General features: G+C 36.7%; 1 protein-coding gene across 6 annotated transcripts in view; it reads right to left on the bottom strand.

The window, feature by feature from the left end:
* Positions 1–23,688, bottom strand: part of lap (phosphatidylinositol-binding clathrin assembly protein lap) — a 92,384-nt gene that overhangs the window by 28,383 nt on the left and 40,313 nt on the right. For 4 of the 6 annotated variants that reach the window (XM_022075420.2, XM_022075423.2, XM_022075421.2 and 1 more), the window contains exons 3-9: positions 22,981–23,056; positions 22,507–22,518; positions 17,222–17,324; positions 15,549–15,757; positions 15,257–15,363; positions 12,408–12,449; positions 9,214–9,308 (exon numbers count right to left, since the gene is read on the bottom strand). In XM_022075420.2, the coding sequence (XP_021931112.1) occupies positions 9,214–9,308; positions 12,408–12,449; positions 15,257–15,363; positions 15,549–15,757; positions 17,222–17,324; positions 22,507–22,518; positions 22,981–23,056 (644 nt within the window). Of the gene's footprint in view, positions 1–9,213; positions 9,309–12,407; positions 12,450–15,256; positions 15,364–15,548; positions 15,758–17,221; positions 17,325–18,255; positions 18,394–22,506; positions 22,519–22,980; positions 23,057–23,688 lie in introns of those variants that run through there. The other 2 variants (XM_022075422.2, XM_087349671.1) reach the window with 2 other exon arrangements.

The following is a 23,688-nucleotide window of genomic DNA, read 5'->3' as shown; positions in this document are numbered from 1 at the left end:
CACCTACAAGACTACACTGGGTCACAATCCAAAAGAACACAATCAATATGACAAACTTTTAATCAACTCCGTGTATACAGGAATTACACTGGACTAATGTAGAGCTAAATAAAATGCACTCGAAATACCAAATTCATGAATACCAGATATTAGTTCTGAATACAACAAATATGAATGGTAACCTTTTTCATTTTCTGTACTGTCATTCAATAATAAAGCACAGTGATCACAAGCTTATTCCAAATGCCGCAATTCTATAAATAACAGGTCAGAAATTCAGTGAATACCATAAAAATATCACTTTCTGGAATTACTAGAAGTAGTTCAAGTGCAAATTAATCGAGTACCAATTGTCTGAGCCAAAAATCTGAAATGATAAACTTGTTTTCAAATCATAACATGCCTTCTAAACAGAAAATGTTTAAGCCCGAATTGTACAGCCGCGTTCATAGGAGTAAGTCACGCTTCAAAACTTACAAAATTAAAGCTTTACTAACAGAAAATGGTCATAGCATAATTTGACTTCTGTCATATCACTTGTACTTGAATACAATAGAAATGGCATGGTCTTCTGCAAAAGAATATGTTCCTGCATGGGAACTAGCTCGATGAAGCAATCAAATTAGTGGTAGATACTTTGTACTAGGCTGGTAGCCATCTTCCCTTATTGTCAGTGTTTCTCCCACTCCACCATCCAGTGCCACTTACAGCTGCTACTACATAACTTGTGTGTTTGGATGTAAAATACAGGGAAAACACTCTAAAGTCTCTTGCAATTTACCCTTCTTGGATGATCAGCTGTGTGAAAATTGATGTCATCCAACACTTCGAAGACTGTCTGCCTCAATCATAAACCTTGATGAGATTAGAGTTGAAATCTAATGTTTTGGGCCTGAGAAGACTTCATTGCATTCAGATGTCACGTAAGCTTTTCTTGTCGCTTACTGCCATCACCTTCGCACAGTGCAAGCTGTCCTCATAAATGACTTGACATGCATGGCAAAGGAAATGCAATGCACTAATTCACAGTGGTATAACCACTGCACCCAACACGGAGAACATGTGGGGTTAAGAGGTTTTTAAGTTTTTCAATGTTGGTCTTCTGAGCTGCCATGTGGACTTGTAGTTAGACACCAACGTTTTTGAGGAACATACTACCTCCATCTTTAGAACCCATATTCACCATCATCAAAACCTCAAATCTGATATTACAATTTTTTTAGTTTCCCCCCCTCTTCTTTCCCCTTTTTCTTTTTTTCAATATGTCTTACAACTTTTGCATAATACTATAATGGAAGATCCTCACACAGCTTACATCAACATTGTAAGGCAACTATTATTTATATGTTTGTTACAGAAACACTGAAACCAAAGGAAAGTATAACTTCATAAGTGTTATCAGTTCTTGTTCTTCTTAGTCATGATACTGGTAGTAGAAGTGTCTTTAAAAATGCCTGAATTCTATTAGAAATTATGCACTTTATAACCCAAGAAGACTTCACCGAGCATAATCATCCCGGTTTCCTACACTGGCCAAGTTCTGTACACAAATACTAAGAGGACTTGCAGTATTGAAGTTACTTCTGCTTGCAGTACAACATGCAATATACAATAGTGGAATAAATGAGATTGGAAGTCAATACAAATGGAATAAAACAATCTCAGATGGATAAAATATATACTTAAAACACTGGGATATTCAAATGATGAAATACTCAAATTGTGACTTGTGACACTGATGTGTAAATGATCATAAGCAGTGCTTTGATGATGGAGACAGTAACTTGCAACATGTATACAAGAGATGCCAACCTCCGAATAAAATCATTCCAAAAGTATTTTACATGTAACATATACATATGGCAGGAAGGAACGGTCACAGACATTCAACGCTGCAGAATACAACATAAAGATTTTAGATATGATTAAGACATAACATTACACACCCTGTGCTTCATGAAATTAATTACTGTATGAACAGAGTATCATATTTACCACAACACATTTCAATACACCCTCAACTTTGTTCTCTTGTTCTCTCACTATCTCATTTTGATATAATTGTTTTTTATTCCTCTTAACAATATTTTAAAAAAGTATTATGGAAAGTGGTAGTTTGAAAGACAAAAGCAGATGAACATAACTAAGTGAAATATAGCAAATCCGTATTATTCGACTGAAACTTTAATTTGTATTTTGGTTAGCTTGCTCGTTACAGTGTTTAAAAAACAAACTATGTTGTAAATATTCTGACAACTGTATAAAATGTCAATGTAAATAGACATTGCGAACATAAAATCATTAACAAAACAATATAAATAAAAAAGTACATGAACATACATGCCAGACGAACAATGAAGGAACTGACCAGACAAAAGTTATTCCAAAGACAACCAAGTGTTTCCACTGCAAAATAACTTATATGGTCACATGAATGATCTGTAGCATTAAGTTTAACTTACAGTTTTAATAAAGAAAATGAAGTACTACAAATGAAGCAAAAGGAACAAAACTTTTATTCTCTATCGATCCAATAAATAATTGGTGTTCCTGTCTATGCTGTTCTTCTGGGTTGAGTGGACTTGCCCTGAGAGGCTGAAGATGGAGACAGTATAATTTTTGCAAAACACTGATATCTGCCTAAAAAAAATCCACATGGTATTACAACCCAAACTACCAACATCAACATTTTCACTACCATAAAAACCTGAAATTTGCAACTAATGCATTATTACAAGGTAATTTATGCAGAAGTACTGGTAGGACTCGGTTTACGCAGCTTCAATTTATGCCCACTTCACTTTTGCGCCTCTCATAGATCACGATTGGAGGGGGTGATGAGTCACGACTCTGCCCTACTTCCTAGACACAGATGGTCCCACCATTGTAATAAAACTATAATACTAAATGATAAACTACAGCCTAAAATTTAAATAATTAAACAAAAAACTGAATATAAAATGCGACGAGAAAAAACAAATTACATTAACCATGGACAATGCCCCTGGTCACCCTCCAGATTTGAGTGATTTGAATACCAATGGCCTAGAGGTCAAGACTGTCTTCCTTCCACCAAACACAACCTCACTTTTACAACCCATGGATCAAGGAGCAATATCCACCTTCATGATATTATTACTTACGGACAACACTTAAAGGAATTTCTGGCTGAGTGAATAGTATTCTAGTTTTGCACTAGGAACCTGAGGGTCCAGTTCTACATCTTAAGCCTGGCCACCCTGACAGATGTTTCATGGTATTCCCCAGTCCCTCCAGGCAATTGCTGAGACAGAATCGCAACAAAAGTTGAGACCACTACCTCGCTGTTCTTTCTGAATTCATCAAGTTGAAAAAGTAATAACAAACAAAAATGAGACTTACAAGAATGGATGGTGGATGTAAATAGCTTAAGATTGTGGCCAATGGCAGGCTTAAAACCTTTATGTTAAATTATCACAGTGTTATAGTTATTGTCCACAAAGCTCCAGAGAAGGTTATTTATACACCTAAAACAGATAAACTTAATTGTATTTGTGAATATGGCAGTCTTCTGGGTTGTTGTGCCATGTAGTTTGGTAAAAGTTTAATGATGTTTCAGAGGTGCTTGCTGCTTCCATTATCAGATCACCCTGATGATGAAGGCAGCAAGCACCTCTGAAATATCAGTAAACTTCTACTAGAGTACACAGTGCAACAACCCACAAGACAGCCATCTTCATAATCGCTGTTGTAAAAACCTAAATCTCAATTGTATTAGTGTTTTTTTTAGATTACTCAAAACTATGCCAACACATAAGTTGGTGCCAATGCTGAAAATGACATATTCCAAAGATAATGGTGCTGAATAATTAGCATAAGTGCATGCATCTTTGTGATCAACAAACTGAAAAACTAAAATCAAATTAAATGCATTCTGACACTAACCTCACTACTTAAATTGTTGAATACCAAAGATTATCACTGTAATATGTTGTTACTAGTTACTAAAGTTCCAAGGAGTTCAAAAATATTATAAACTGAATACATTCAATAAATTTCTGGAGAAATTATAAATAATATACAATTAGTAATCTATTGGGCTTTCAACTGGTCATTGTGATCCTCCAAGTTACTGGCTATTCATAAGTGCACACACACATACACATACACACACCATCCAAAACATGCACGTGTCAGTGTACACATGTGCGCGCGCGCACACACACACCGTGCACACAAGAGATGCGGTTACTACAGTATGGAGAAACTTTATTATCCAGCCAAGGACACTACTTTTATTATACATTCTTTGCATAATGTTCATAAAATGAAGAAACACAGCTCTCAGGCCTGAAGAAATGTTGTGATGTGCAAAGATAATGCTGCAATAAATTGTATTACTGTTGAACACAAAGAAGGTTCATTCATATCAACTATGACAGTTCATATGCAAGACTAGCAAAATCAAAATAATCCCTAAAACAATAACATTCTGTGGCATACAACTGTAAGCATTAACAAAACACCAATCCTGAGCAAGATTTGATCATATGCCCTACAATGCACTGCAGGATATAGAGCACAAGCATAATGACTCCAGCTGGATGTAACTGGCACCTGGAATGTTAGTCTAATGGATTTGCTATTCACTCTTATCTGCATAGTACAATAAAAGTAAAAGTAAAGTTTGTCCCACTATACGCCATGTAGGCGTTTGGGGTGAGTGGAGGTATAGCTCCTCTCTTCCTTGACCTCAGCACTAGATGGGGGTGAGTGGTCAGCATCACGCCCCGGCCGGCTTTACCCCCGGTACCCATTGTAGAGGAGGCTGGGTGGGCCCCAGAGCCGATCTGGACGCAGAGGCTAGAGGAAAAACCCTCTGCCCCCGTCGGGGATCGAACCCCTGTCGTCCAGCCCATAGCTAGTCACTATACTGACTGAGCTATCCCGGCTCTGCATAGTACAATAAACACACAATAATTAGATATTAATTTTGTAAGGATGTTTTCTAATCACAAACTAAACTGTTAATTCATGGAGTGTGATTTAAATTGTTAATTGACGGAATGCTATTGAACATATATGTGTGTATGTGTGGATTTAGAGGCGCATCAGCTGTAATGGCTATCTGCACCTATATATACTTGGAGGTTGAATAAAAATGGAGCTGCTCAAAGAAACTTGTATGGTTCACTTGCAATGACAGCTAGAATAACCATACATAAGGCTGCATACAGGCCTTGACAGTGGGATTTGGAATAAAATGACCTTGTTATTGAAATATAAACTTATGGATGCCTGGCTGTAGAAGGGCCCTAACATATATGATAGGCTATGTGCATATACGAGGTGCGATCGGAAAGTTTCAAGACTGCGCGTATAAAAACCCGTACACTTATCTCAGGTATTAAATTCATCCATCACCCTCGAAGTAGTTCCCCTGGGAGTGAACACAACGATCCCAGCGCCGCTGCCAAGCCTGGAAGCATCCCTGGAAATCTTTTTTGTCAGCCTGTCAAGCACCATCTGCGATTCTGCCTGAAACACTTCTATCGTCTCAAATCTCCTTCCCTTTAGCTGAATTTTCATCTTTGGGAAGAGGAAACCTTAGAAAGGAAGTTGGGGTCGGTTCATGCAAGATCTTTGAGCTCCTAACAAACGAGAAGTCGATTCTGCTTCTGGTCCTCAGACAGGAGCCTTGGCACAAACTTGGCTGCGATGTGTCGCATGTGGAGTTCTTCCTTTAGAATCAGCTGACAGGTCCCATAGCCTATCCCAACAATGTCGCACAAGTCGTTGATGGTACGACGTCGATCTTCGTGAATGGCCTGCCGAATATTCGTAACATTTTCAGGCGTTGTGCTCGAAGATGGTCGTCCAGAACGCTCGTCATCATTGACAGAGGTTCGGCCATTTTTAAAACGTCAATGCCACACAAAAGTTTGTGCACGACCCATTGCGGACTCCCCAAATGCTTGCTTTAGCATTTCATAGGTTTCCGTAGCCGTTTTGGCGAGTCTTTGGCAAAATTTGATTTGTTCATGAAAATCCGCCATTCCGAAATCGCAAAACGCCCGTAACTAAGAAACAAATGCTAATTCGATGATGCCGGCTGGCACACTGATTCACTATGAATGTAGGCCGCACCACCTAAAGGCAGAAGCTCGTACTACATCCGGTTCGCCCTCTATTGACACAGTCTGGAAAGTTTCCGATCGCACCTCGTACTATACACAGCATTCAAAATGTAAAGTTGCAACGAACACATGTCAACGTACTTCAGTATCAAGTGCACTTTTCAAACCAGTTGTTCTCGTGTGCAAGAGGAGCTCCACACTCCACCTTACCCGTTCATTACTTCTCTCTTGAAGATGAATGTATTCTGGAATGTTGTATCAGGTAGAATTGTCATCTCATGTGTCTCAGAGATGCTTACCACCTACATCATTACCCTGACGATGGAGTCAGTAAGCACCTCTGAAATGTAAGTAAACTTCTACCAGATTACATGGAACAACATCCCAGAAGACAGTCGTCTTCATAGTTTCCACCATGAGAATACAGGGGAAATTAAATGGCCTCACAGGACAAAGGAGTTTCTCCATACTGTACAGTATACTAGACTAAGTTTATAGATATACATGCAAAATTAATGTACTACACCATGAAGTGCTCAAGTTCAAAGTTATTAGTAAATGAGGAATATTGAATGGTACACAGGTACTGCACAAGTCAAAATCTGGCAAGGCAGCAGTTGCAACAAAAGTTAGGACTGGATAAATGGGCTTTGCTGAAGCATTTCAGTTAACATATAACATGGCACCAGTAAATAAAAAAATAATAATACCATTTTAACATTTTATACAGAACTCCAAAAAGTAATTCTTCCTAGGACACATTACAGTTCCAATTATTTTCATTCTCAAGATTAATGCCATGAAGATGGCACGTCTTTTTTTTTTTTACAAAGTAACACGTGACACAGCATTAAGAAATGCAAATACCATATTTCTTTGTGTCGATACATTATTACTAGAGTAATCCACCAGGCAGTGATTTTATTGTATAGGTCTACTACAGCAATATGTTACATCAAAAATCTGTTGGATATTAAACATACATTTTAGTTTTCAGTGAAGATATTTGTAATTCATGTTTATTTAACTTTTAAAACGCTCGTTACAAAGGACTGCAACTTCAGCTCAAGAGAATAAAATATCCCACTGTTATGATAAAAACTACAGCTTGAGTAGGTCCCCCAGTGCCATTATGGCAAATGCAGCTCAGACAGTAAGATTATTCAGTGCCAACTACTCACTGTGTTGCGGCTAATTACAAATATATTCAACAGTTTCTCCAAAAGGTATCATATAATTTGCACATAACTTTCCAACATAATACAACACACTATGAGAAATCAAAAATATGTATTGATTCCTTACAGTATTTGATGGAAAGAATTTTATTTACCCATCAAAATTTGCTTAGTCATGCCTGGTTGTCCAACAGGATTGAAATATTCTTTATGAGGAACTATATCTGACAATTTAGAACACAAACAGGTACAATAGCCTTTAAATAAAACAGAACTTTCTACAAAATCTAGGAAGAATTACTGGAACAAAGAAAGATTAATAAGGCTGAAAAAGTGCACAGCGCACATTTAAAATGGTCATCTCATCTAGCTCAGTTTTAGACATGAAAAATCACAAACACAAGAAAATTCATGTTCCATACAGTATCAGCCTTATTAAAGGCACAAATTTGTCCCCAAAATATTTGTATTCAATTAATATATCCAAACACAAAAATTATGTGTGATGTGACAGTCTATGGTGTACAATTTGGAATGGATTTTAGCAAGAAGTCTGAATACTGTATTCCATTAATATTACATGGAACATAATACATGTGATCAAATACATACACACTACTCAGTTAATATGCACCCATGTACTTGGTTGGAATACACTTAAAACAATAAGGCTATGAAGAAAAAAGATTTTAATACTTTTAATAATAAAAAGTAAATGATCATAATATTACATATGTCAAATATGGGCATTCCAGCAACTGTATGATAGAAGATGCACACAGTCTTAATCAAAAACAAGACTGGAACAGTTACTTAGAACTCGTTAGTAAGGAATGGATGGATATCCGTGTGCACTTATCATTACAATTATCCTACTCACTACAATAACCTCTATAATTTAATCTTCTACAATGGGTCGGCCTCATAGAGATAACATGGCATAAGGATTATCATGGGAAGTGATTTTGAGGAATGAGTAAGCACAGGAATTCAAAGAAAAGACTTTATGTAGGAATAAAAATAAGGATAGCAAGTAAAGCACATGTGGAAAGAGGAACAGACTGAGAAGAAAAAAGTATTTACAGGCTCACTTACAACGTACTTACAAATTTTTCTACCACCTTCCTCTGCCAGCAATCAATGAACTACTTGCCATAGGCTAAGCTCTAACTGTGCCAGGTTTTCATTCAGAATGTGTGATTTGAAAGGTGCTCTTGATTATAAATCAGACTGCATTATAATTCTAAACTGTGAGAAAAAATCTTACATTCATCTCAGAAATACATATTAACATTTCATAGGAGTGGAACCCATGACACACCTGCTATCATAACATCCATAGAACTTCAAAATAATCCATATTTTATTCTGTACAACTTAGCACCAAGTCTCTCAACTTTTATGCAGTTTGTGATGATTATGTTCTGGGTTTTGGCACTGTGCAGACTCATCAGTATATACCAATGTTGGAGAAACATACCGTCTCCATCTTCAGTGCCAAAGTGGCAATGTTGGGAAGCGGAGGGATCTATACAGATTTAGAAAGAAAGGCTGAGGGAGTGGGCCAATCAGGTAGAGAAAGTTCCAGGCCATTCTTCATCCTCACTCACTCTGCCATCCTTCACTTCCTCCAACCTTATGAAAGTCACTCCTCTTCAGCCCTGAAGATGGTGAGAGTGTATTTCTCCAAACTGCTGGTATCTACTGACAAGTCTACGCGGTGCCAAAATCCAGAAAACTATCATGATCCTCACCACCATGAAGACCTCAAATCTCATATAATTTGTGTCTGTGATTGTGAACTAAATTTTATAACCGAATACCACATGTATGTTTTTTGTTTTTGTTTTTTCAGTTTTCAAAAATATGATGACTGCTCTCAAAATAGTAGTTGATGGTTCATACATACAATATCTCACCTGGCAGTTTGAGTTGGTGTGTTAGCTGCAGATCCCTTCTTTCCTTCCAGAGAAGCTAGGTGCTGCTCAAGGGCATCGAGGAGACTACTAGGTGCCTGCAAACACCACCACCAATCACTTCAAATGTAGCCTAGAATTCTGAAAAGTATCTGACAATTCTGTGCATGCTACTCTTCACATATTAATTGTTAGGGTGATTAAATGAAGAACAAGACTTCTAACACACACGGAATAAACAATAAATACATATCAAATTTGGCTTCAAAACCCACGAGGAAGGAAAGCACTTGGGTAACTTTGATACAGATGGGAGAATATTAAAATGAATCTTAGACAGGCAAACTAGACAACTACTTCAGGATATGGTTTTTCAAAAATTGGTTTAGAATCTTTGGGTTAAATTACAGCACAGAATTTCTTGACCAGTCACGTAACCTGAGTAAAACCTGAGTAAAACCTCAGTATAATGAACTTTCGTTGACTTACACTATATTTATAAAAATGAAAGGCAATAAAAAAATTAATAACTATAGATTTGCTGTTCTTACAAAGTCCGTCAAATAAGTGACACATTGAATGTTTGTTATATTTGTGAGTGTAAAAACCATTGTTCATACCACTATTACAACATAAAAGCACACGTACCTACTCAGCATTTACACATTTATGGGAATTATCCTTCATAAGCTGGTAATATAAATCATGATATGTATTGTTCATGTGTGAAGTCTTATATGATCCAACTGGCGTGAGAATTTAATTTGTAATTTCACAGGACCCACTTGCTCATCGCTTACTTTCTTCACTTTCTGATGTACTACGTATGTGATTAGATTCTTGATTGCCATCAATCTGATTAACACTATCACTAAAGATTTTCATCCACATAATAAAAAACTTACACAATATTGACATTACTTGTCTCATTATTCTGCACCATATTGCATACTATGGGAATCCAAACAAAGTTGAAAGATTTTCATCATGTGCTTCAATCCTAAAAAGATTATCATCAGAATATCTTTGTCTTATAGTTAACTAAACCAATGTCTAGATTACAGCACATGCAAAGATTTGTATGCTTGTGACAGCAATATATTTGTAACTGTCTGAAAGAAACATTGGTATTTTTTTAATTATGAAACACTGCTTGCACTGCCAGCGTAAGGTTCACTTGGAAAAGGTTAACATGTTCTGAATGACACTTTAAAGAAATTTCATTAAACAAAACATATTTTAAAAAAAATGGGGACAGGTTTTACTGCATGACACCAAAATTGCATCTACATTCAACGTTGTGAAATATATTTCCATAACATTATATGGTACTTGGTAGGGGATAAACAATATATTCATTATACTGGTGTTCATCATACTACAACTTTGCTACATCACCTGATCAAGAAAGCCCAAGATCAAGAAGTTACATTACGCATTTTACAGCAATTTAAGAAAATCTTTCAACCCTGAACACTGGTGGTCGACAAAGAAAGTTCTTTTCCCGTCATGATTCAGTGTCAGCTATGAACAATTTTGCTACAAGACTCATGTCTACTCATTTATGAAGCGATAAAGTCACTATATTTATATTATGCCAGTTGTCCCAAAATAAGACACCCTATTCTGGGGGGGGGGGGGGAAGGTTGACAAAAAGGCATTTGTTAATACTGAGTTTATTGGCATTGCCTAGTGACAAGTAAATAAAAAATATATTAAAAAACGCACAACCATTATTTCAATTTCTTCATTGGAACTATCTTGTTTAAGTGATTTCCCAAAACAGAATATGAGTGATAAAGTAAATTATATCTACTATAAAAATTTGTGATTAGTCGTTGTCGTCAAAAAATGACGTCATCAACAATGTCAACTATAAACAAAATCGGCATTGTTGTGGAACACAACAATGCCGAGTAAACAAATAACGCTTCACAACAAAGAAATCAAAAACTATCAAGCCAGTCGCATTATCACTGCTCCAGAAGCAGCACATCGCCTCCGAACAGCGACATAAAACTATTTAAGAAATGAAGGAAAGTGAAAGAAGACGTTGCCAACACCAAAAAGGTAATCTGATACTAATAATAATATTCAACCAAAAAGAAACTAAACTAACCCCCCGAAGGGGGTTAGTTTAGTGCCTTACTCAAGATTTTAAAACGCAACCAACCCTCCCCAAAAGGTGGGTTGTTCAAGTGTTTGACCCCCATTCGGGGGACTTAGTTTAGAGTCTTACTCAAGATTTTAAAACGCAATCAACTCCCCCGGGGGAAGGGTCGGTTGCGTATTAAACAAATGACCAACCCCTCGAAGAGGGGTTGGTCAGTTGTTTTATGCACGATTTGGGGGGCTTAGTATAGTTCCTTACTCAAGAGTTAAAACACTTGAATGAGACATAAACTAACCCCCCGAAACACTTGACCAAACCCCCGAAGGAGGGTTGGTCAAGTATTTTAACCACCATTCGGGGGGTAGTTTAGTTTCTTATTCAAGGGTTAAAACACTTGAATGAGACACTAAACTAACCCTTCCGAAGGGGGGGTTGGTTGCGTTTTAAAAACTTGACTCCCGAAGTTTAGCGTGTTACGTAAGATTTCAAAACGCAACCAACCCCCTAGAAGGGGGGTTGGTCAATTGTTTAAACCATCAATTTGGCTGGTTTAGTTTATGTTCTTACACAAGATTGGTTGCGTTTTACAAACTTGACCAAAGCCCCCTAGGAGCTCCGAAAGGAGCGCCCTGCTCTAGTATACAAAACTGTAAGCAAACACAACATATTTTACTGTAACTCAATGGTTATGAACCTATAATTACACACTGTTGTGTAATGTATGTTTGTTTGTATATATTTTAATGAAAAGGACTAGAATATCTAACTCAAAAGTTTTCTATAAATAACAAAATACCAAAACAAAGTAAACAATATATGACTAGGGTGAAGTGAAATATGGGAAAATCACTGAAGAGGTGCCTAAAACTACACAGGTCACGTGGCCTAATACGTGACTATGATAGTCTTATAGAACACTGTAAAACAGGGCTGAAAGAGCAAACCTGAGGTTTATGTAACAGTAAGAGTTTAAATTGTACAGTCCTGTTGGTACATACGACTGGACACTACGTTGCTTTAAGAAAGAAAGAGAGAGAGAAAACTCCCTGCTTTTCTTAAGCAGGAGTACTTAGATGATAATTACCTTTGTGAGGTCTGGAATATCCCCTTTATCAATCCCAACATTCTGAAAAATAAAATATTATTCTTCAAAACACTGTATTCTGCATGTAAAGCAATAAAAATACAGAAAATATGTCACAACTTTAAAAATTTAAAAATCTTAACTTCCAGATTTTAGTTTTGTGCTGTGACAAAACTGTAGAAATATACTCTATTCACCCTGCGTTACAAAAATAAAATCTTCCTACTGCACTATCTGTTAATACAACACTGGCAAGATATTCTCAAGTTTCAAGCACAGTTTCCAAAGGCATTATTTCCAATTTTACATTACTCATTAGTCTTCATTTAATTTCATTACTGACAATGCCAATCAGTGAAGAGATAGCACAATGCACAGTCATACATTGTTTGATTATATTTTGATAAGTATACACCACACTAATCAATTTAAGGGGGTTTTGATGATGGTGTATTAAAATAAGTGACTGAATATCTGGACTTTTTCCATGGTCTATAGCATTCCAAAAAGAACACAACATTCTGCAAAGTGGATCTGTTTCCACCCTTACATGATAGCGGAGAATACCTACCCAGATCGGTGCATTAGAAATAACTAACCTCAATCACTGTACAAGTATAGTCAGTCAAGTTATCAATGTCAGGGCAATAATATGAAAATTTACATTAAAATGGTGGAAATACCCATAAGGACCAAAAACTATGACACAAAAGATGACAAAAAATTAGTCCACCACAAGAACTGATACAATTATAAAATATCTACCAACCAGTAGCTTCCTCTATGGAAGCAAATGGGACCCACCTACAAAAATTACGGAGGTAAGTATAACTAAACTACCATGGCATACTGGGCTTTCATACAACGTGACCTATGATGAGCAGAATCTATACTATGCTGACTCAGACTAGTCAAATGTACAATGTGGGATGGATTACTGCATTTCCTATATTTGCTGTTTGTTTCAATCTGAAAAATTCTGGCCTCATGTGAGCCTATCTGATGACATTCATCATAAGAATGTTGGATTGGTCTGGACTTTTCCAGATGATGTAAGTTAGAGAAGGGATTTTTTTAATGAACTTTTCATTTATAATTCTGTGTAACTCTGCTTGATTTACCTGGTTATTTATGCATGGCTCCAGCACTGTATTATTCAGAGTTTTTAGATTAAAAATGCAATATATATACTACATTTTGTAACATGCAGGACTCTGAGATGGTTTAAATTTCAATTAAATCCATACATGCATGTAGACCCCAGAATTTAAATGCCACACCTAAATGTTTAACAGACTTCAAGTGTTCTGAATTCTTTAGGAATAGTTCTGTCTTACCAACTGAGGGACGCTTTATCTCATGAAGTAACTCAGCACAGGAACTTATAGAGCTCACTACTGGTCTCAAAGGAGTGACCAAGTTATTGTTGTACTCAAATTAATCCAACACTTTGGTGAAAATTGCTTTTATCTGCCTGCAGTGTTCTAATATCTTTGAGTTTCACAGATCTTGCGGCTTTAAACTTATTTCTAGTTGAATTAGGGACTGATAACTTTGACTTTTCCATCATAGACCTTCCATTTACATCCCAAGGTTAGAAAGTGAGGCTCTTCCTAACAAATGCTTCCTCAGAGTTTGAAAGGGCATGTTTTGAGAGATTTAATACAAAAGTACTGGAATCATAAGTACAGAGTAGTAGCACCTTGTTACATTGATAATTTAACAGACAGTACTTCCGGATATGAATATTTTTTTTGTATATTACATTCTTCTCAAGCCATGGGCCATGTCAGGTGATAACCTGAGGACAAGGATAAAGATGGTTCTCGAAATGCTGGTTCTTTCACTTATCAACCACATGACATAGCAGGTAGCCCAAGAAGAAATATGTTCCTCATAATCCAGTTTCCAAAACATGTTCTTTCTTGAATACTTTATTTTTTTTATTTGTAGTGTTCTGTCTGATGACAGGTCCATATATTATGAACAGGATCCTCCCATCCTCTTCAGGTTGTCAGGGACCTGCTCATACATATATACGTTCTTGGCAGATGATCCAGAAGTGGTTTGCCATTGCCTTCTTCTGTGTGTGAGTGGAGTAATTGTTGGAATGCCACAGAGAAACCGGGGAAGACCACGGAGGAAAACTCCGTGTTACCTAAACCATGGCCTTGCCCAACACAAGTTATAAATTCGGGCACCACCGGGAATTGAACCCGGGACCCCAGGATTACAAGGCCAGCGTTCTGACCGCTAGACCACCGTGGCATAGCTCTTGAATACTAGGCAACATTAAAAACGCTAGCTATACCATACTGTTCTGGACTTCAATCTCTGACGTGGCACTTTACTGGTGTCAGAACAAAGCCAGCTTTTTTATTCACCACAATATTACAACTATGAGAGACAAAATTCAGACTGACACTACCAGATTAAAATATTTACTGAAAATGGGATGGAAATGGACTTCCAAAAGTCAAAAGCTAAAATGTCTAGATGATTATTATGACGACAATAGATGATGAATTGACAATAAGAAAATTAAATGCAAAATATAAAAGTTAACTTACAACATTCATTGTCATCTGACATGTAAGTCATGAGTCATATTTTGGGTCCTTTTGGAGAAAACTGAAATAGTGTAACTATTTGGTGTATTATATTTCACAAAAAAAAAAATCATTGACTCCAGGAATCAGTAACCCACTTACTTAAAGCAGCAATTAATATATTAAAGGCATGCAATTCTTTCCACAAATGTTATTTTTTTAAATGTTCAACCTCAGAAGAAGAAGAAGAAGAAGAAGAAAACAAGCAAGCAAATACACTGTTACTTTATGAAGACATACCTCTGCGACTTTCAAGAATTCTGCTACTCTGTCCATTCGAATTAGGAATTTCTTGTATAGATCCAGGGCATCTCGACACTGCTTCTTGTTCATGTCGAAGTATTTTTCTACAAAGAACAATATATAACTTCTCTGAACCACTTAATACAAATTAAATGACTACTGTTCAAATCAAATGCATTAAGTTTCTGAAGTAACAAGCAATATTCACTTTTAAATACATAATTTATAAGATTTCTGTTTTAGGGAAGTGCTGAAATATATCATCTGTTACTGGAGCAACTAGTCTTACCTAGCAAATTGATGATGCCATCATTATAACCAGCGAAAAGCCTAATAAGGTCCCGAAACAACAACATGAATGCCATGTTAATGACTCCATTTATCAGATCGTTGGCCGTACAGTCAAATTCTAGGAGTGCATCCAGCTGACTCTGTAATACTGGTAGTGTCTTAAGCAGTTTCTCTGCATTCATTGTCCTCAGTGTTCCAACTTCCTTTCTAAAATAAAAATACATTCTGTATGTTAACTTGTAGTGTAAAAATGCAGTCAATACCTTGAAGCAAGCAGAGAAGTCCGACCAGAACAAACTTAATGCCTGTAATCTTGGAATCAAAAAACTGTTTCATTGTGTGTAATCCCCTAATGAATTTGTGTACCTCACTGCGTATGTAAAAAGTCTAAAATCAGTTTACCTGTAAACTTGAATAAACATGTGCCCTAACAATGAGCATCCCACAAAAATTAATGAAGGGATAGAGGATAATATGTTGTTCTGGTAAACATCATGATATGAACAAGATCCAGAACTACAATGAGAAGAACATTATCAATGTGGAATTAAACAACAGAGAAACTTTTGAATAGCAACAATTTAATAGCAAATTATGGAAAAACTGAGTGTTTATATATAAATGACTACTCCACAGATCGTGGACTAGTGGTTAGCGTACTTGCCACTGAACCCAAGGTTCGGAGGTTCAAACCCGGCTGAGGTAAAAGGACTTTTTAGGGTGATAAAAATCCGTAGCACAACTTCCTTCGGAGGGGAAGTAAAGCCGGCGATCCCACGTCTTAGATTTAAGGCACGTAAAAGAACCTTACGGGCATGAGCAAGATGTTTTGTAAGCAAAATTCAGTGACCATTTCTCACCCAAGTCTCCTGATTCATTGCTAGATGGCTCTGGCAGTCAAATCAGGATAGAGTATAAATTGTGCAAGAGTCAGTGGGATGGTCACTCACTACTCATACATGCACACTTCAAAGGCCAAGAAACCTCCGTAAAGGAGGTGGCGAAAACTGACAACTGTGTTGTAGAGCCAAGAAGCAACAACAACAACTCCTCAGATCGGAAATTTAAAAACATCCAATATTCATATTAGAAGGCAATATGAACACTACCTCCTTCCCATAGATAGGAGAGGCCATTTTAACAAATGACACCAGATCATGATGGCCAACAGGTTCTAACCTTCAAAATAAATTAGAAGTAAAAACATCCAGCATATCTCAAAACAATAATGTGATGAAGAAAACACCACCCCAAATTTCAAACAAATGTAGACATAGTGAATAAATAAATTTTGTTTTCAGTATGGCCAGTAACTACATTTTGGGTAAATATAGTATGTAAGGACATTCTGTACTTGCAATATCAGGCCTTTCCTGTTTTTGAATATATGTGCGCCATTTTGCTCCTGGTATATTCAGCACTTTATATCACATTATATAATATCCAATACCTGCTGTTATCACTCTTGATAAATATGGCATTGTCACTAATACAGCAGTTGCAAGTCACGTAGCTCTAGATTATGGTTCCTGTGTTCAACCATGACCATTTACTACATGCAGCCAAAAGCATTGCTCGCTCCTATCACAATTTAATTATTTTTTGAGATATTTGGTACTATTTTCTATTTATTACTAATTGTAATTCTTAAGTAACAAATAATTTCCTTACCCCCTTTTAACTTTGCAAAAGTCAAAAGCCACAGTCCTGTAAGATAATGCTTTCTCATTCAAGTATTTGGCATATCGTCTAATAAACGGTGACATATCATAACCTGAAAGAAAAAATAATTTTTAAATGTTTCTCTTCACAAATGACAAGTTTGTGTGCATTGTATTACAAAATAAAATAGAAAACTACTGGGTACAAATACAGTTCCTGTGCCACCAGACTGCTATGCACATTGTAAGCTGAGGAAACATGACCTGTTGCACGACGTCAAATCCATGACAAAGAATCCACCTTGAGAAGCTGATGCTTATTAAATAATTCCAAACAGGTAATTTTTGTGGAACCTGAAGGTGCATTATCATGTTCACAGCAGCCTACCATTAGACCCTAAAATGAGTTCAAATTCAAAATCAAATCAGACAAGATAATTTTCTTGGCCCAAGCCAAACCTCTCACATTTTCCCTTCACCTGACATACTCCACACTTAATATCTACAACTTTATAGAGAGAAGCATGTGTTTTCCCCCACTGTTCTGTAGGCTGATCCCCACTACTTCAGTATTAAGTTCCCTCCAGTTCAAAGTTTTCCTTGCTTTAGTCTTCAAATCCAATGCCTGCAAGAGAAACAATAAATTGGGATTTCACTGCCCTAATATGTGAAGAAAAGTTAAGTATAATTATTGTTTGAGACTTTTCCAAACATAGATTCAAGCCTGGGAACTTGAAATCATTTCTTATGCCACAAACAAAATTTCCTGTTGCATTTGCTGTGGCACTATTACATCCAACGACTACTTCTACATCAGAAATAGAAAACTGTACAATGGCAAATGCTTACTTTTAATTCACATTATGCCACATAAACGGGGACTGAGCAATACCAAACACTGGATCTACGCAGTTATGAGAGTTCAGCTTTATGGTCTTGCCACTTTATCCACATGGAATGAAAATATGATACCCTCTGAACAGGGTTTCAGTGGGCCCCAGAACCATTCCAGATATGGTGAACAGAGTATCCTAACATCCTTACTGGGATTTGAAATCTGGCTGTGTAATCTGTAGCCAGTGAAGGTGGTTGCCTTCTGGGATGTTGTGCCATGTAGTCTGGTAGATACTGACTGATGTTTCAGAGAAGCTTACTGCCACCATCATCAGGGGACTATACAGTGCAACATCACAGAAGACAGCATCTTCATATTCGTCACCACGAGAACCTGAAATCTCAAGCAGCCCGTCACTTTATGGCTGAGCTACCACGGCATAAATTTAGAAGAAGACAGTTTATATATAAAAAAAGTGGGCCTATGTGCCCATTTTGACATCAGGTAGTTGTAATAAACACACGATTTAGTTTAACTTGTTTTATTAAAATTCTCATGCCTGGTCAGAAATTGAATGTAATGGGGGAAAAGGGTGTTATAAAATTCTCTTTGATGATCAACCGTGCCAATGCTGAGTTAAAAACCAACGTTTAAGAGAAAGAGCTGGTCTCTGAAATGTTGGTTTTAAACTCAACACTGACATGGCTGATTGCCCGAAACAATTTTATAAAACTTGTGTGCTGTGAAAGTTTCAAACAGGAAATTACCTGGCATTTTCCTTGTCCAAACACCTGAAAATTAGTAATTTCTCTGAGCTTAACAACTGCTGAACTTATTCAGCATCAATCATAAAGAACTAATTCTAAAACCCAGACTCTGCCCCTGAACACCGTCGGTTATCACTTTACAAATCAACCCTCATGGGAACCACTGGAAATCTCATGAAATGAAGAAACCGCTGAGCTTGCAGCTTTGTGAAATTCTAATGTGCTTTGTGCTCCATACTGTTGTGGGAGCATCTTCAACGATGCTTTTGGTGGACTTCAGTGTCACAAAGATATGTATTCTCAAAACATGTTTGTGGCAAAGACACTCTCACACTTCTAGCTGACAACCACAGGGTCTTCCCATCAGCAATTCAGTACTCTAAAGTCGGATATTTTACTTTGGTTTCAGAATTTTGGAGCTTCTTATTAATAAGACCATCCATAAAATAGACTTTAACACTGCCGAGAAAAACTGGGAAGTGGGGAATGAGCAGTAAGATAATAAGAATGAGACTATAAAAATTAATAATAAATTAAGAAAACCTTAAACCAAGACACATTTAATGGGGGGGGGGGGGGGGCTGCACTGCCCATGACAAAATCAAACAGGATTTGAGGTTTTCACAGCGGTGAGTCTGAAGATTGCTGTCTTCTGGGTTGTTGCACTGTGCAGTCTGGTAGAAGTTTATCGAACTCTGAAACAACTCATTGCCCTGATGACTGAGGCAGTATGACCTCTGAAACGTTGGTTAACATCGACCAGACTACACAGCGCAATAACCCAGAAGACGGATATCTTCATCTATAATATTACATAACATAAGAACATTACCTTCATATTCAGGTATTAATCTGTGATTAGTTTCCAGTCTCAGCACATCCCATTTCGCTCACAGTTAACTTCTTCCATTGAGTCATACAACTGACAAAATTACCACCATGGGGTACTTTCTGAGAAGCTAACAATCATGAAATTCCCCACCTTTTCTGGAATCTGTTGTTCACTACTGTGTTCACAAGAGCCTGCTACTGGTCCCTATCTAGTATACCCTACATCCAATTTGTTTAAAATCCACTGTAATAATCTCCTTCCATCTGTGCCTTTTTCTTCCAAGTGGTTTATTCCCTTCAGGCTTTCCAAATGAAATGCTGAACTAATTTATCACCTCCCCATGTGTGCTACATATCCTACCCATCTCATTCCATTTTATATCTGATGAAGAGTACAAATTATAAAGCTCATTAGCATGCAACGTTTTCATTCTCAGGGACAAAATACAGCAGAGCACCAACCGTCTGTGGTAATTGGAGGGCCCAGATAATAAAAAAATATGGTTAATGAAAATTATATTTTATTAGAATTATCATCATCCATGTTAGGAATATAGAAACTTATGATTTTTTTAAAAGTTTAAGAAAAATATAATTACAAATTAGAGAGAATCTGAGACCATGGATAACTGAGCCCTAAATAAGCGGCACTTTACATTTGTATTTTAATAATATACACTGAAGTGAGGATAAATCTTAGCTACAGGAATGCAGTATTCAAACATGCATACTGAATCAGAATGTGGAAAAAAAGGGTTTAACATGTTTCAGCTTCATAAGTACAAAGGTACAACCTTTCAGCATAGTCTTTCCTAATACACAGATAAAAGATGACATTAATCCTAATCTTAACACACATGCTGTGATCTCATCACTCTGATGATGGAAGCAGCAGGCAACTTTGAAATGCTGGTAAACTTCTACCAGACTACATGACACAACACCCCAGACGACAGCCATCTTCACCTTCCCTGTCATAACAATGCTGCTATAATCACCATTTGCTCATGGAAAGAAATCAGTCTCTTCCAAAATTCTGTGTATATTGCAAAACGATATATACTTCTGGAAAAACTGTCGCCATCCTACTACTACCACCATTTACATTACAAAGTCCATATACAAAATACATATTACTCATGAACTCTTCATGTACAAATGTAAAAGGCATTAACTACTGTGCACATTGAGAAACAATTCCACCAAATACAACAATGAGATTGAAAATAAATAAATTACAATGGTGCAAGTATGCTAAACTACACTACCACTTATCTCAATGATCATGATAAATCAAATTATTTTTTTCGAAAACTTCAGAGAATATTCTATGCCTCAAATAACATGCAGAATATACTCCTGAAACTTGGCAAGTATGTGTTGGGACACCTCTATAAGTGATTACACTTCTGCCGAGCATAACACACTTCACAAGTACAGGAAACAGTAGGGAACATTCTTAACATCTCAGTAAATATCCTAGGGGTATTAATTTTAAATAATCTTCCAGTTTTCAGTTACATTATACTCTAGATACAAAGCAGATAGAAATCCATCAGAGAAATAAGACAACTACTTAATGATGGTGCATCTCACCACATTTCTGATAATAACTGGCATCCAAACTATAACAGGAAAGTTCTGCACATCCAAGCCTGAAGATCTACGTACAACAGGCAACTCACCCGAACCACGGAACGCACCTTTTCCATCACTAAAAATATTCCTTTATTTATGTTACAAAAAAATGCTTAGGATCACGCTGACATAAAATCAAGAGGTTGATTGCTGTGTTCATAACAGCCTGCCACAGCTCCCTAGCCTAAGGCAGACAAATTCAGTCCATATCCTCCCATTCTACTTCCATTTCCATTTAATAATATACTTGCAATTATGCTATGTCTCCCAAATGAATACCACTCTTAGGCTTTGACTAAAATTCTGTAAACATTCCTCATTAACCCTACATTTAGCTGAAATAAATTAGCTTTAGAAATCAAACATGTGGACAGGAGGATACTTCCTGCCCTATAAATCCACTTGCCTTTCGTATGAACAAATCAGAAATCAAGCAAAGCTTAAATCTTAACACAAAGTTATTCAAGTTATTTACAAATTTTTTTAGAAATACTACATATAGTAGACTAATTCCACTCACTACATTGTGTCATGTAAGCAGGTTATCAGGTTTACACATGTATTTCTAAACTATAGTTATTCTGTGATTTTTTTTTTATTTTCAGTGTTCTGTCAGACGACAGGTCCATATGAACAGGATCCTTCCATCCTTTTCTCGGACTGGGACCTGTTCATATACGTTCTTGGCAGATGATCCAGAAGTGGTTTGCCATTGCCTTCTTCTGTGTGTGAATGGAGTAATTGTTGGGATGCCACGGAGGAAAACTCCGTGTTGCCTAGACCACGGCCTTGCCCAACACAAGTTATAAATTCGGGCACCGCCGGGAATCGAACCCGAGACCCCAGGATTACAAGGCCAGCGTTCTAACCGCTAGACCACCGTGGCGGTATTCTGTGATTATAGTAACTTTTTTTATACATATTAGCAGTATTTTGGAATTAATGTTTACCCAAGTATCAGTCTTCATAGTCTGCAAATACATGCAATTACAATATGCCAATCCATTACAACACTATGAGCAAGTAGCACTCTAATTTGATGACAGCAGCTACGACTACGAGATACTACATTTGTTCTCATCATTCCCTATGGAAACTATAAGCATGCATTTTTCATTCAAGAAAAATAACTATAAATACTTAAATGTTAGATGCTGGAGTTAGGTTCATGCCATATAGAGATGAGAAAAATTACTGACACACATTCTATTATCAAGTACTCACCAACACGGGTACCTAATGCATATGGTGTAAGAGAAACAAAGAACTCAGTTTCAAAATTCAGAACATTATTAATTTAAACTAGGATAAAACAATATAAACAATGTGTGTGTATATATAACACAAATAATTAACAAGTTTTATTTATATTATAATCAATAAAAATGAGGTAATCTTTTAACAAATATAAAAAAACATGACAACCAACTTCATTACATAATGCAAACGGTTCTAGCACTGTTTAGTTTTAACGATAACACATTATCTCTTTTACTTATTCTTGACACAAGCCTTTATTAAATGCTACATTATATTGCTGATGTATATTCATATACCAATACACCACAATCCACTACCCCAACCACACATACAAAAAAAACTTCTTAAGTACCCTCCTGTGGAGTTACATTACAAGGGGGTCAAGATAAACTACATTTTTAACACTCACAAAATACAAAATAATTCTTTTAAACATACCTTGTACTCCGCTCTTGTCTAGAAAGTTGCTCAGTTGAAAAGTGCTGTTGCTTGAGGCTAAGTACTGTGTAAACCGCTGCAAGAAAAATAAAAACAAGAACTTAAAGACTTTCATTTTTCATCATATCATTCAAGCATGCAGCGGTGACACTTGGTATAAAAATTCAGCCCATATTCTTCATAAAATACCTTATTCACATCAGCGAACAGGAGCTGCAAATTAAAGTTATAAGAATTCATAAACTTCAGAAAAAGAAGAAGTTGCTCACAGTGGTTTCATGGTCTGGAACTGCTCAAACACTGAAAACGAAATATACGCAGCTAACAAAAGTGTGTCCACAATGTGTTCAGGCTACTGGTACCAACAAATAAATGTTCCCCATTTCACAGTAAAGAGATATCTTCAAGGAACAAGTCACAAATAATGCATAGACTCTCTAAGTCAGTGGTCCCCAACTTTTTTGTGCCTACGGGCACATTTGAGAGTTTATGTGATCGTGGCGGGCACCAACCAATTAACAAAGCCAAATTTTCTTTTCTCTGGACAAATTAGATATGGACACCAAATAATACGCAAAACAACAGGACGTTTAATGATACAAGAAACAATGCAATCAAAAATACGTACTTTTATAAGTACAATTATTTATTACTCAAGTGGGAAGTTAGTGTGATGTTTGGCGCTGCATTTCATCGGCCAGTTTTTCA

This window comes from Zootermopsis nevadensis, unplaced genomic scaffold (genome assembly GCF_977971745.1).
Source record: "Zootermopsis nevadensis isolate Lab colony 2312 unplaced genomic scaffold, Znev_1.0 Znev_ptg000016l, whole genome shotgun sequence".
Lineage (NCBI taxonomy): Eukaryota > Metazoa > Arthropoda > Insecta > Blattodea > Termopsidae > Zootermopsis > Zootermopsis nevadensis.
This window is presented reverse-complemented; position numbering and strand designations above follow the sequence as displayed.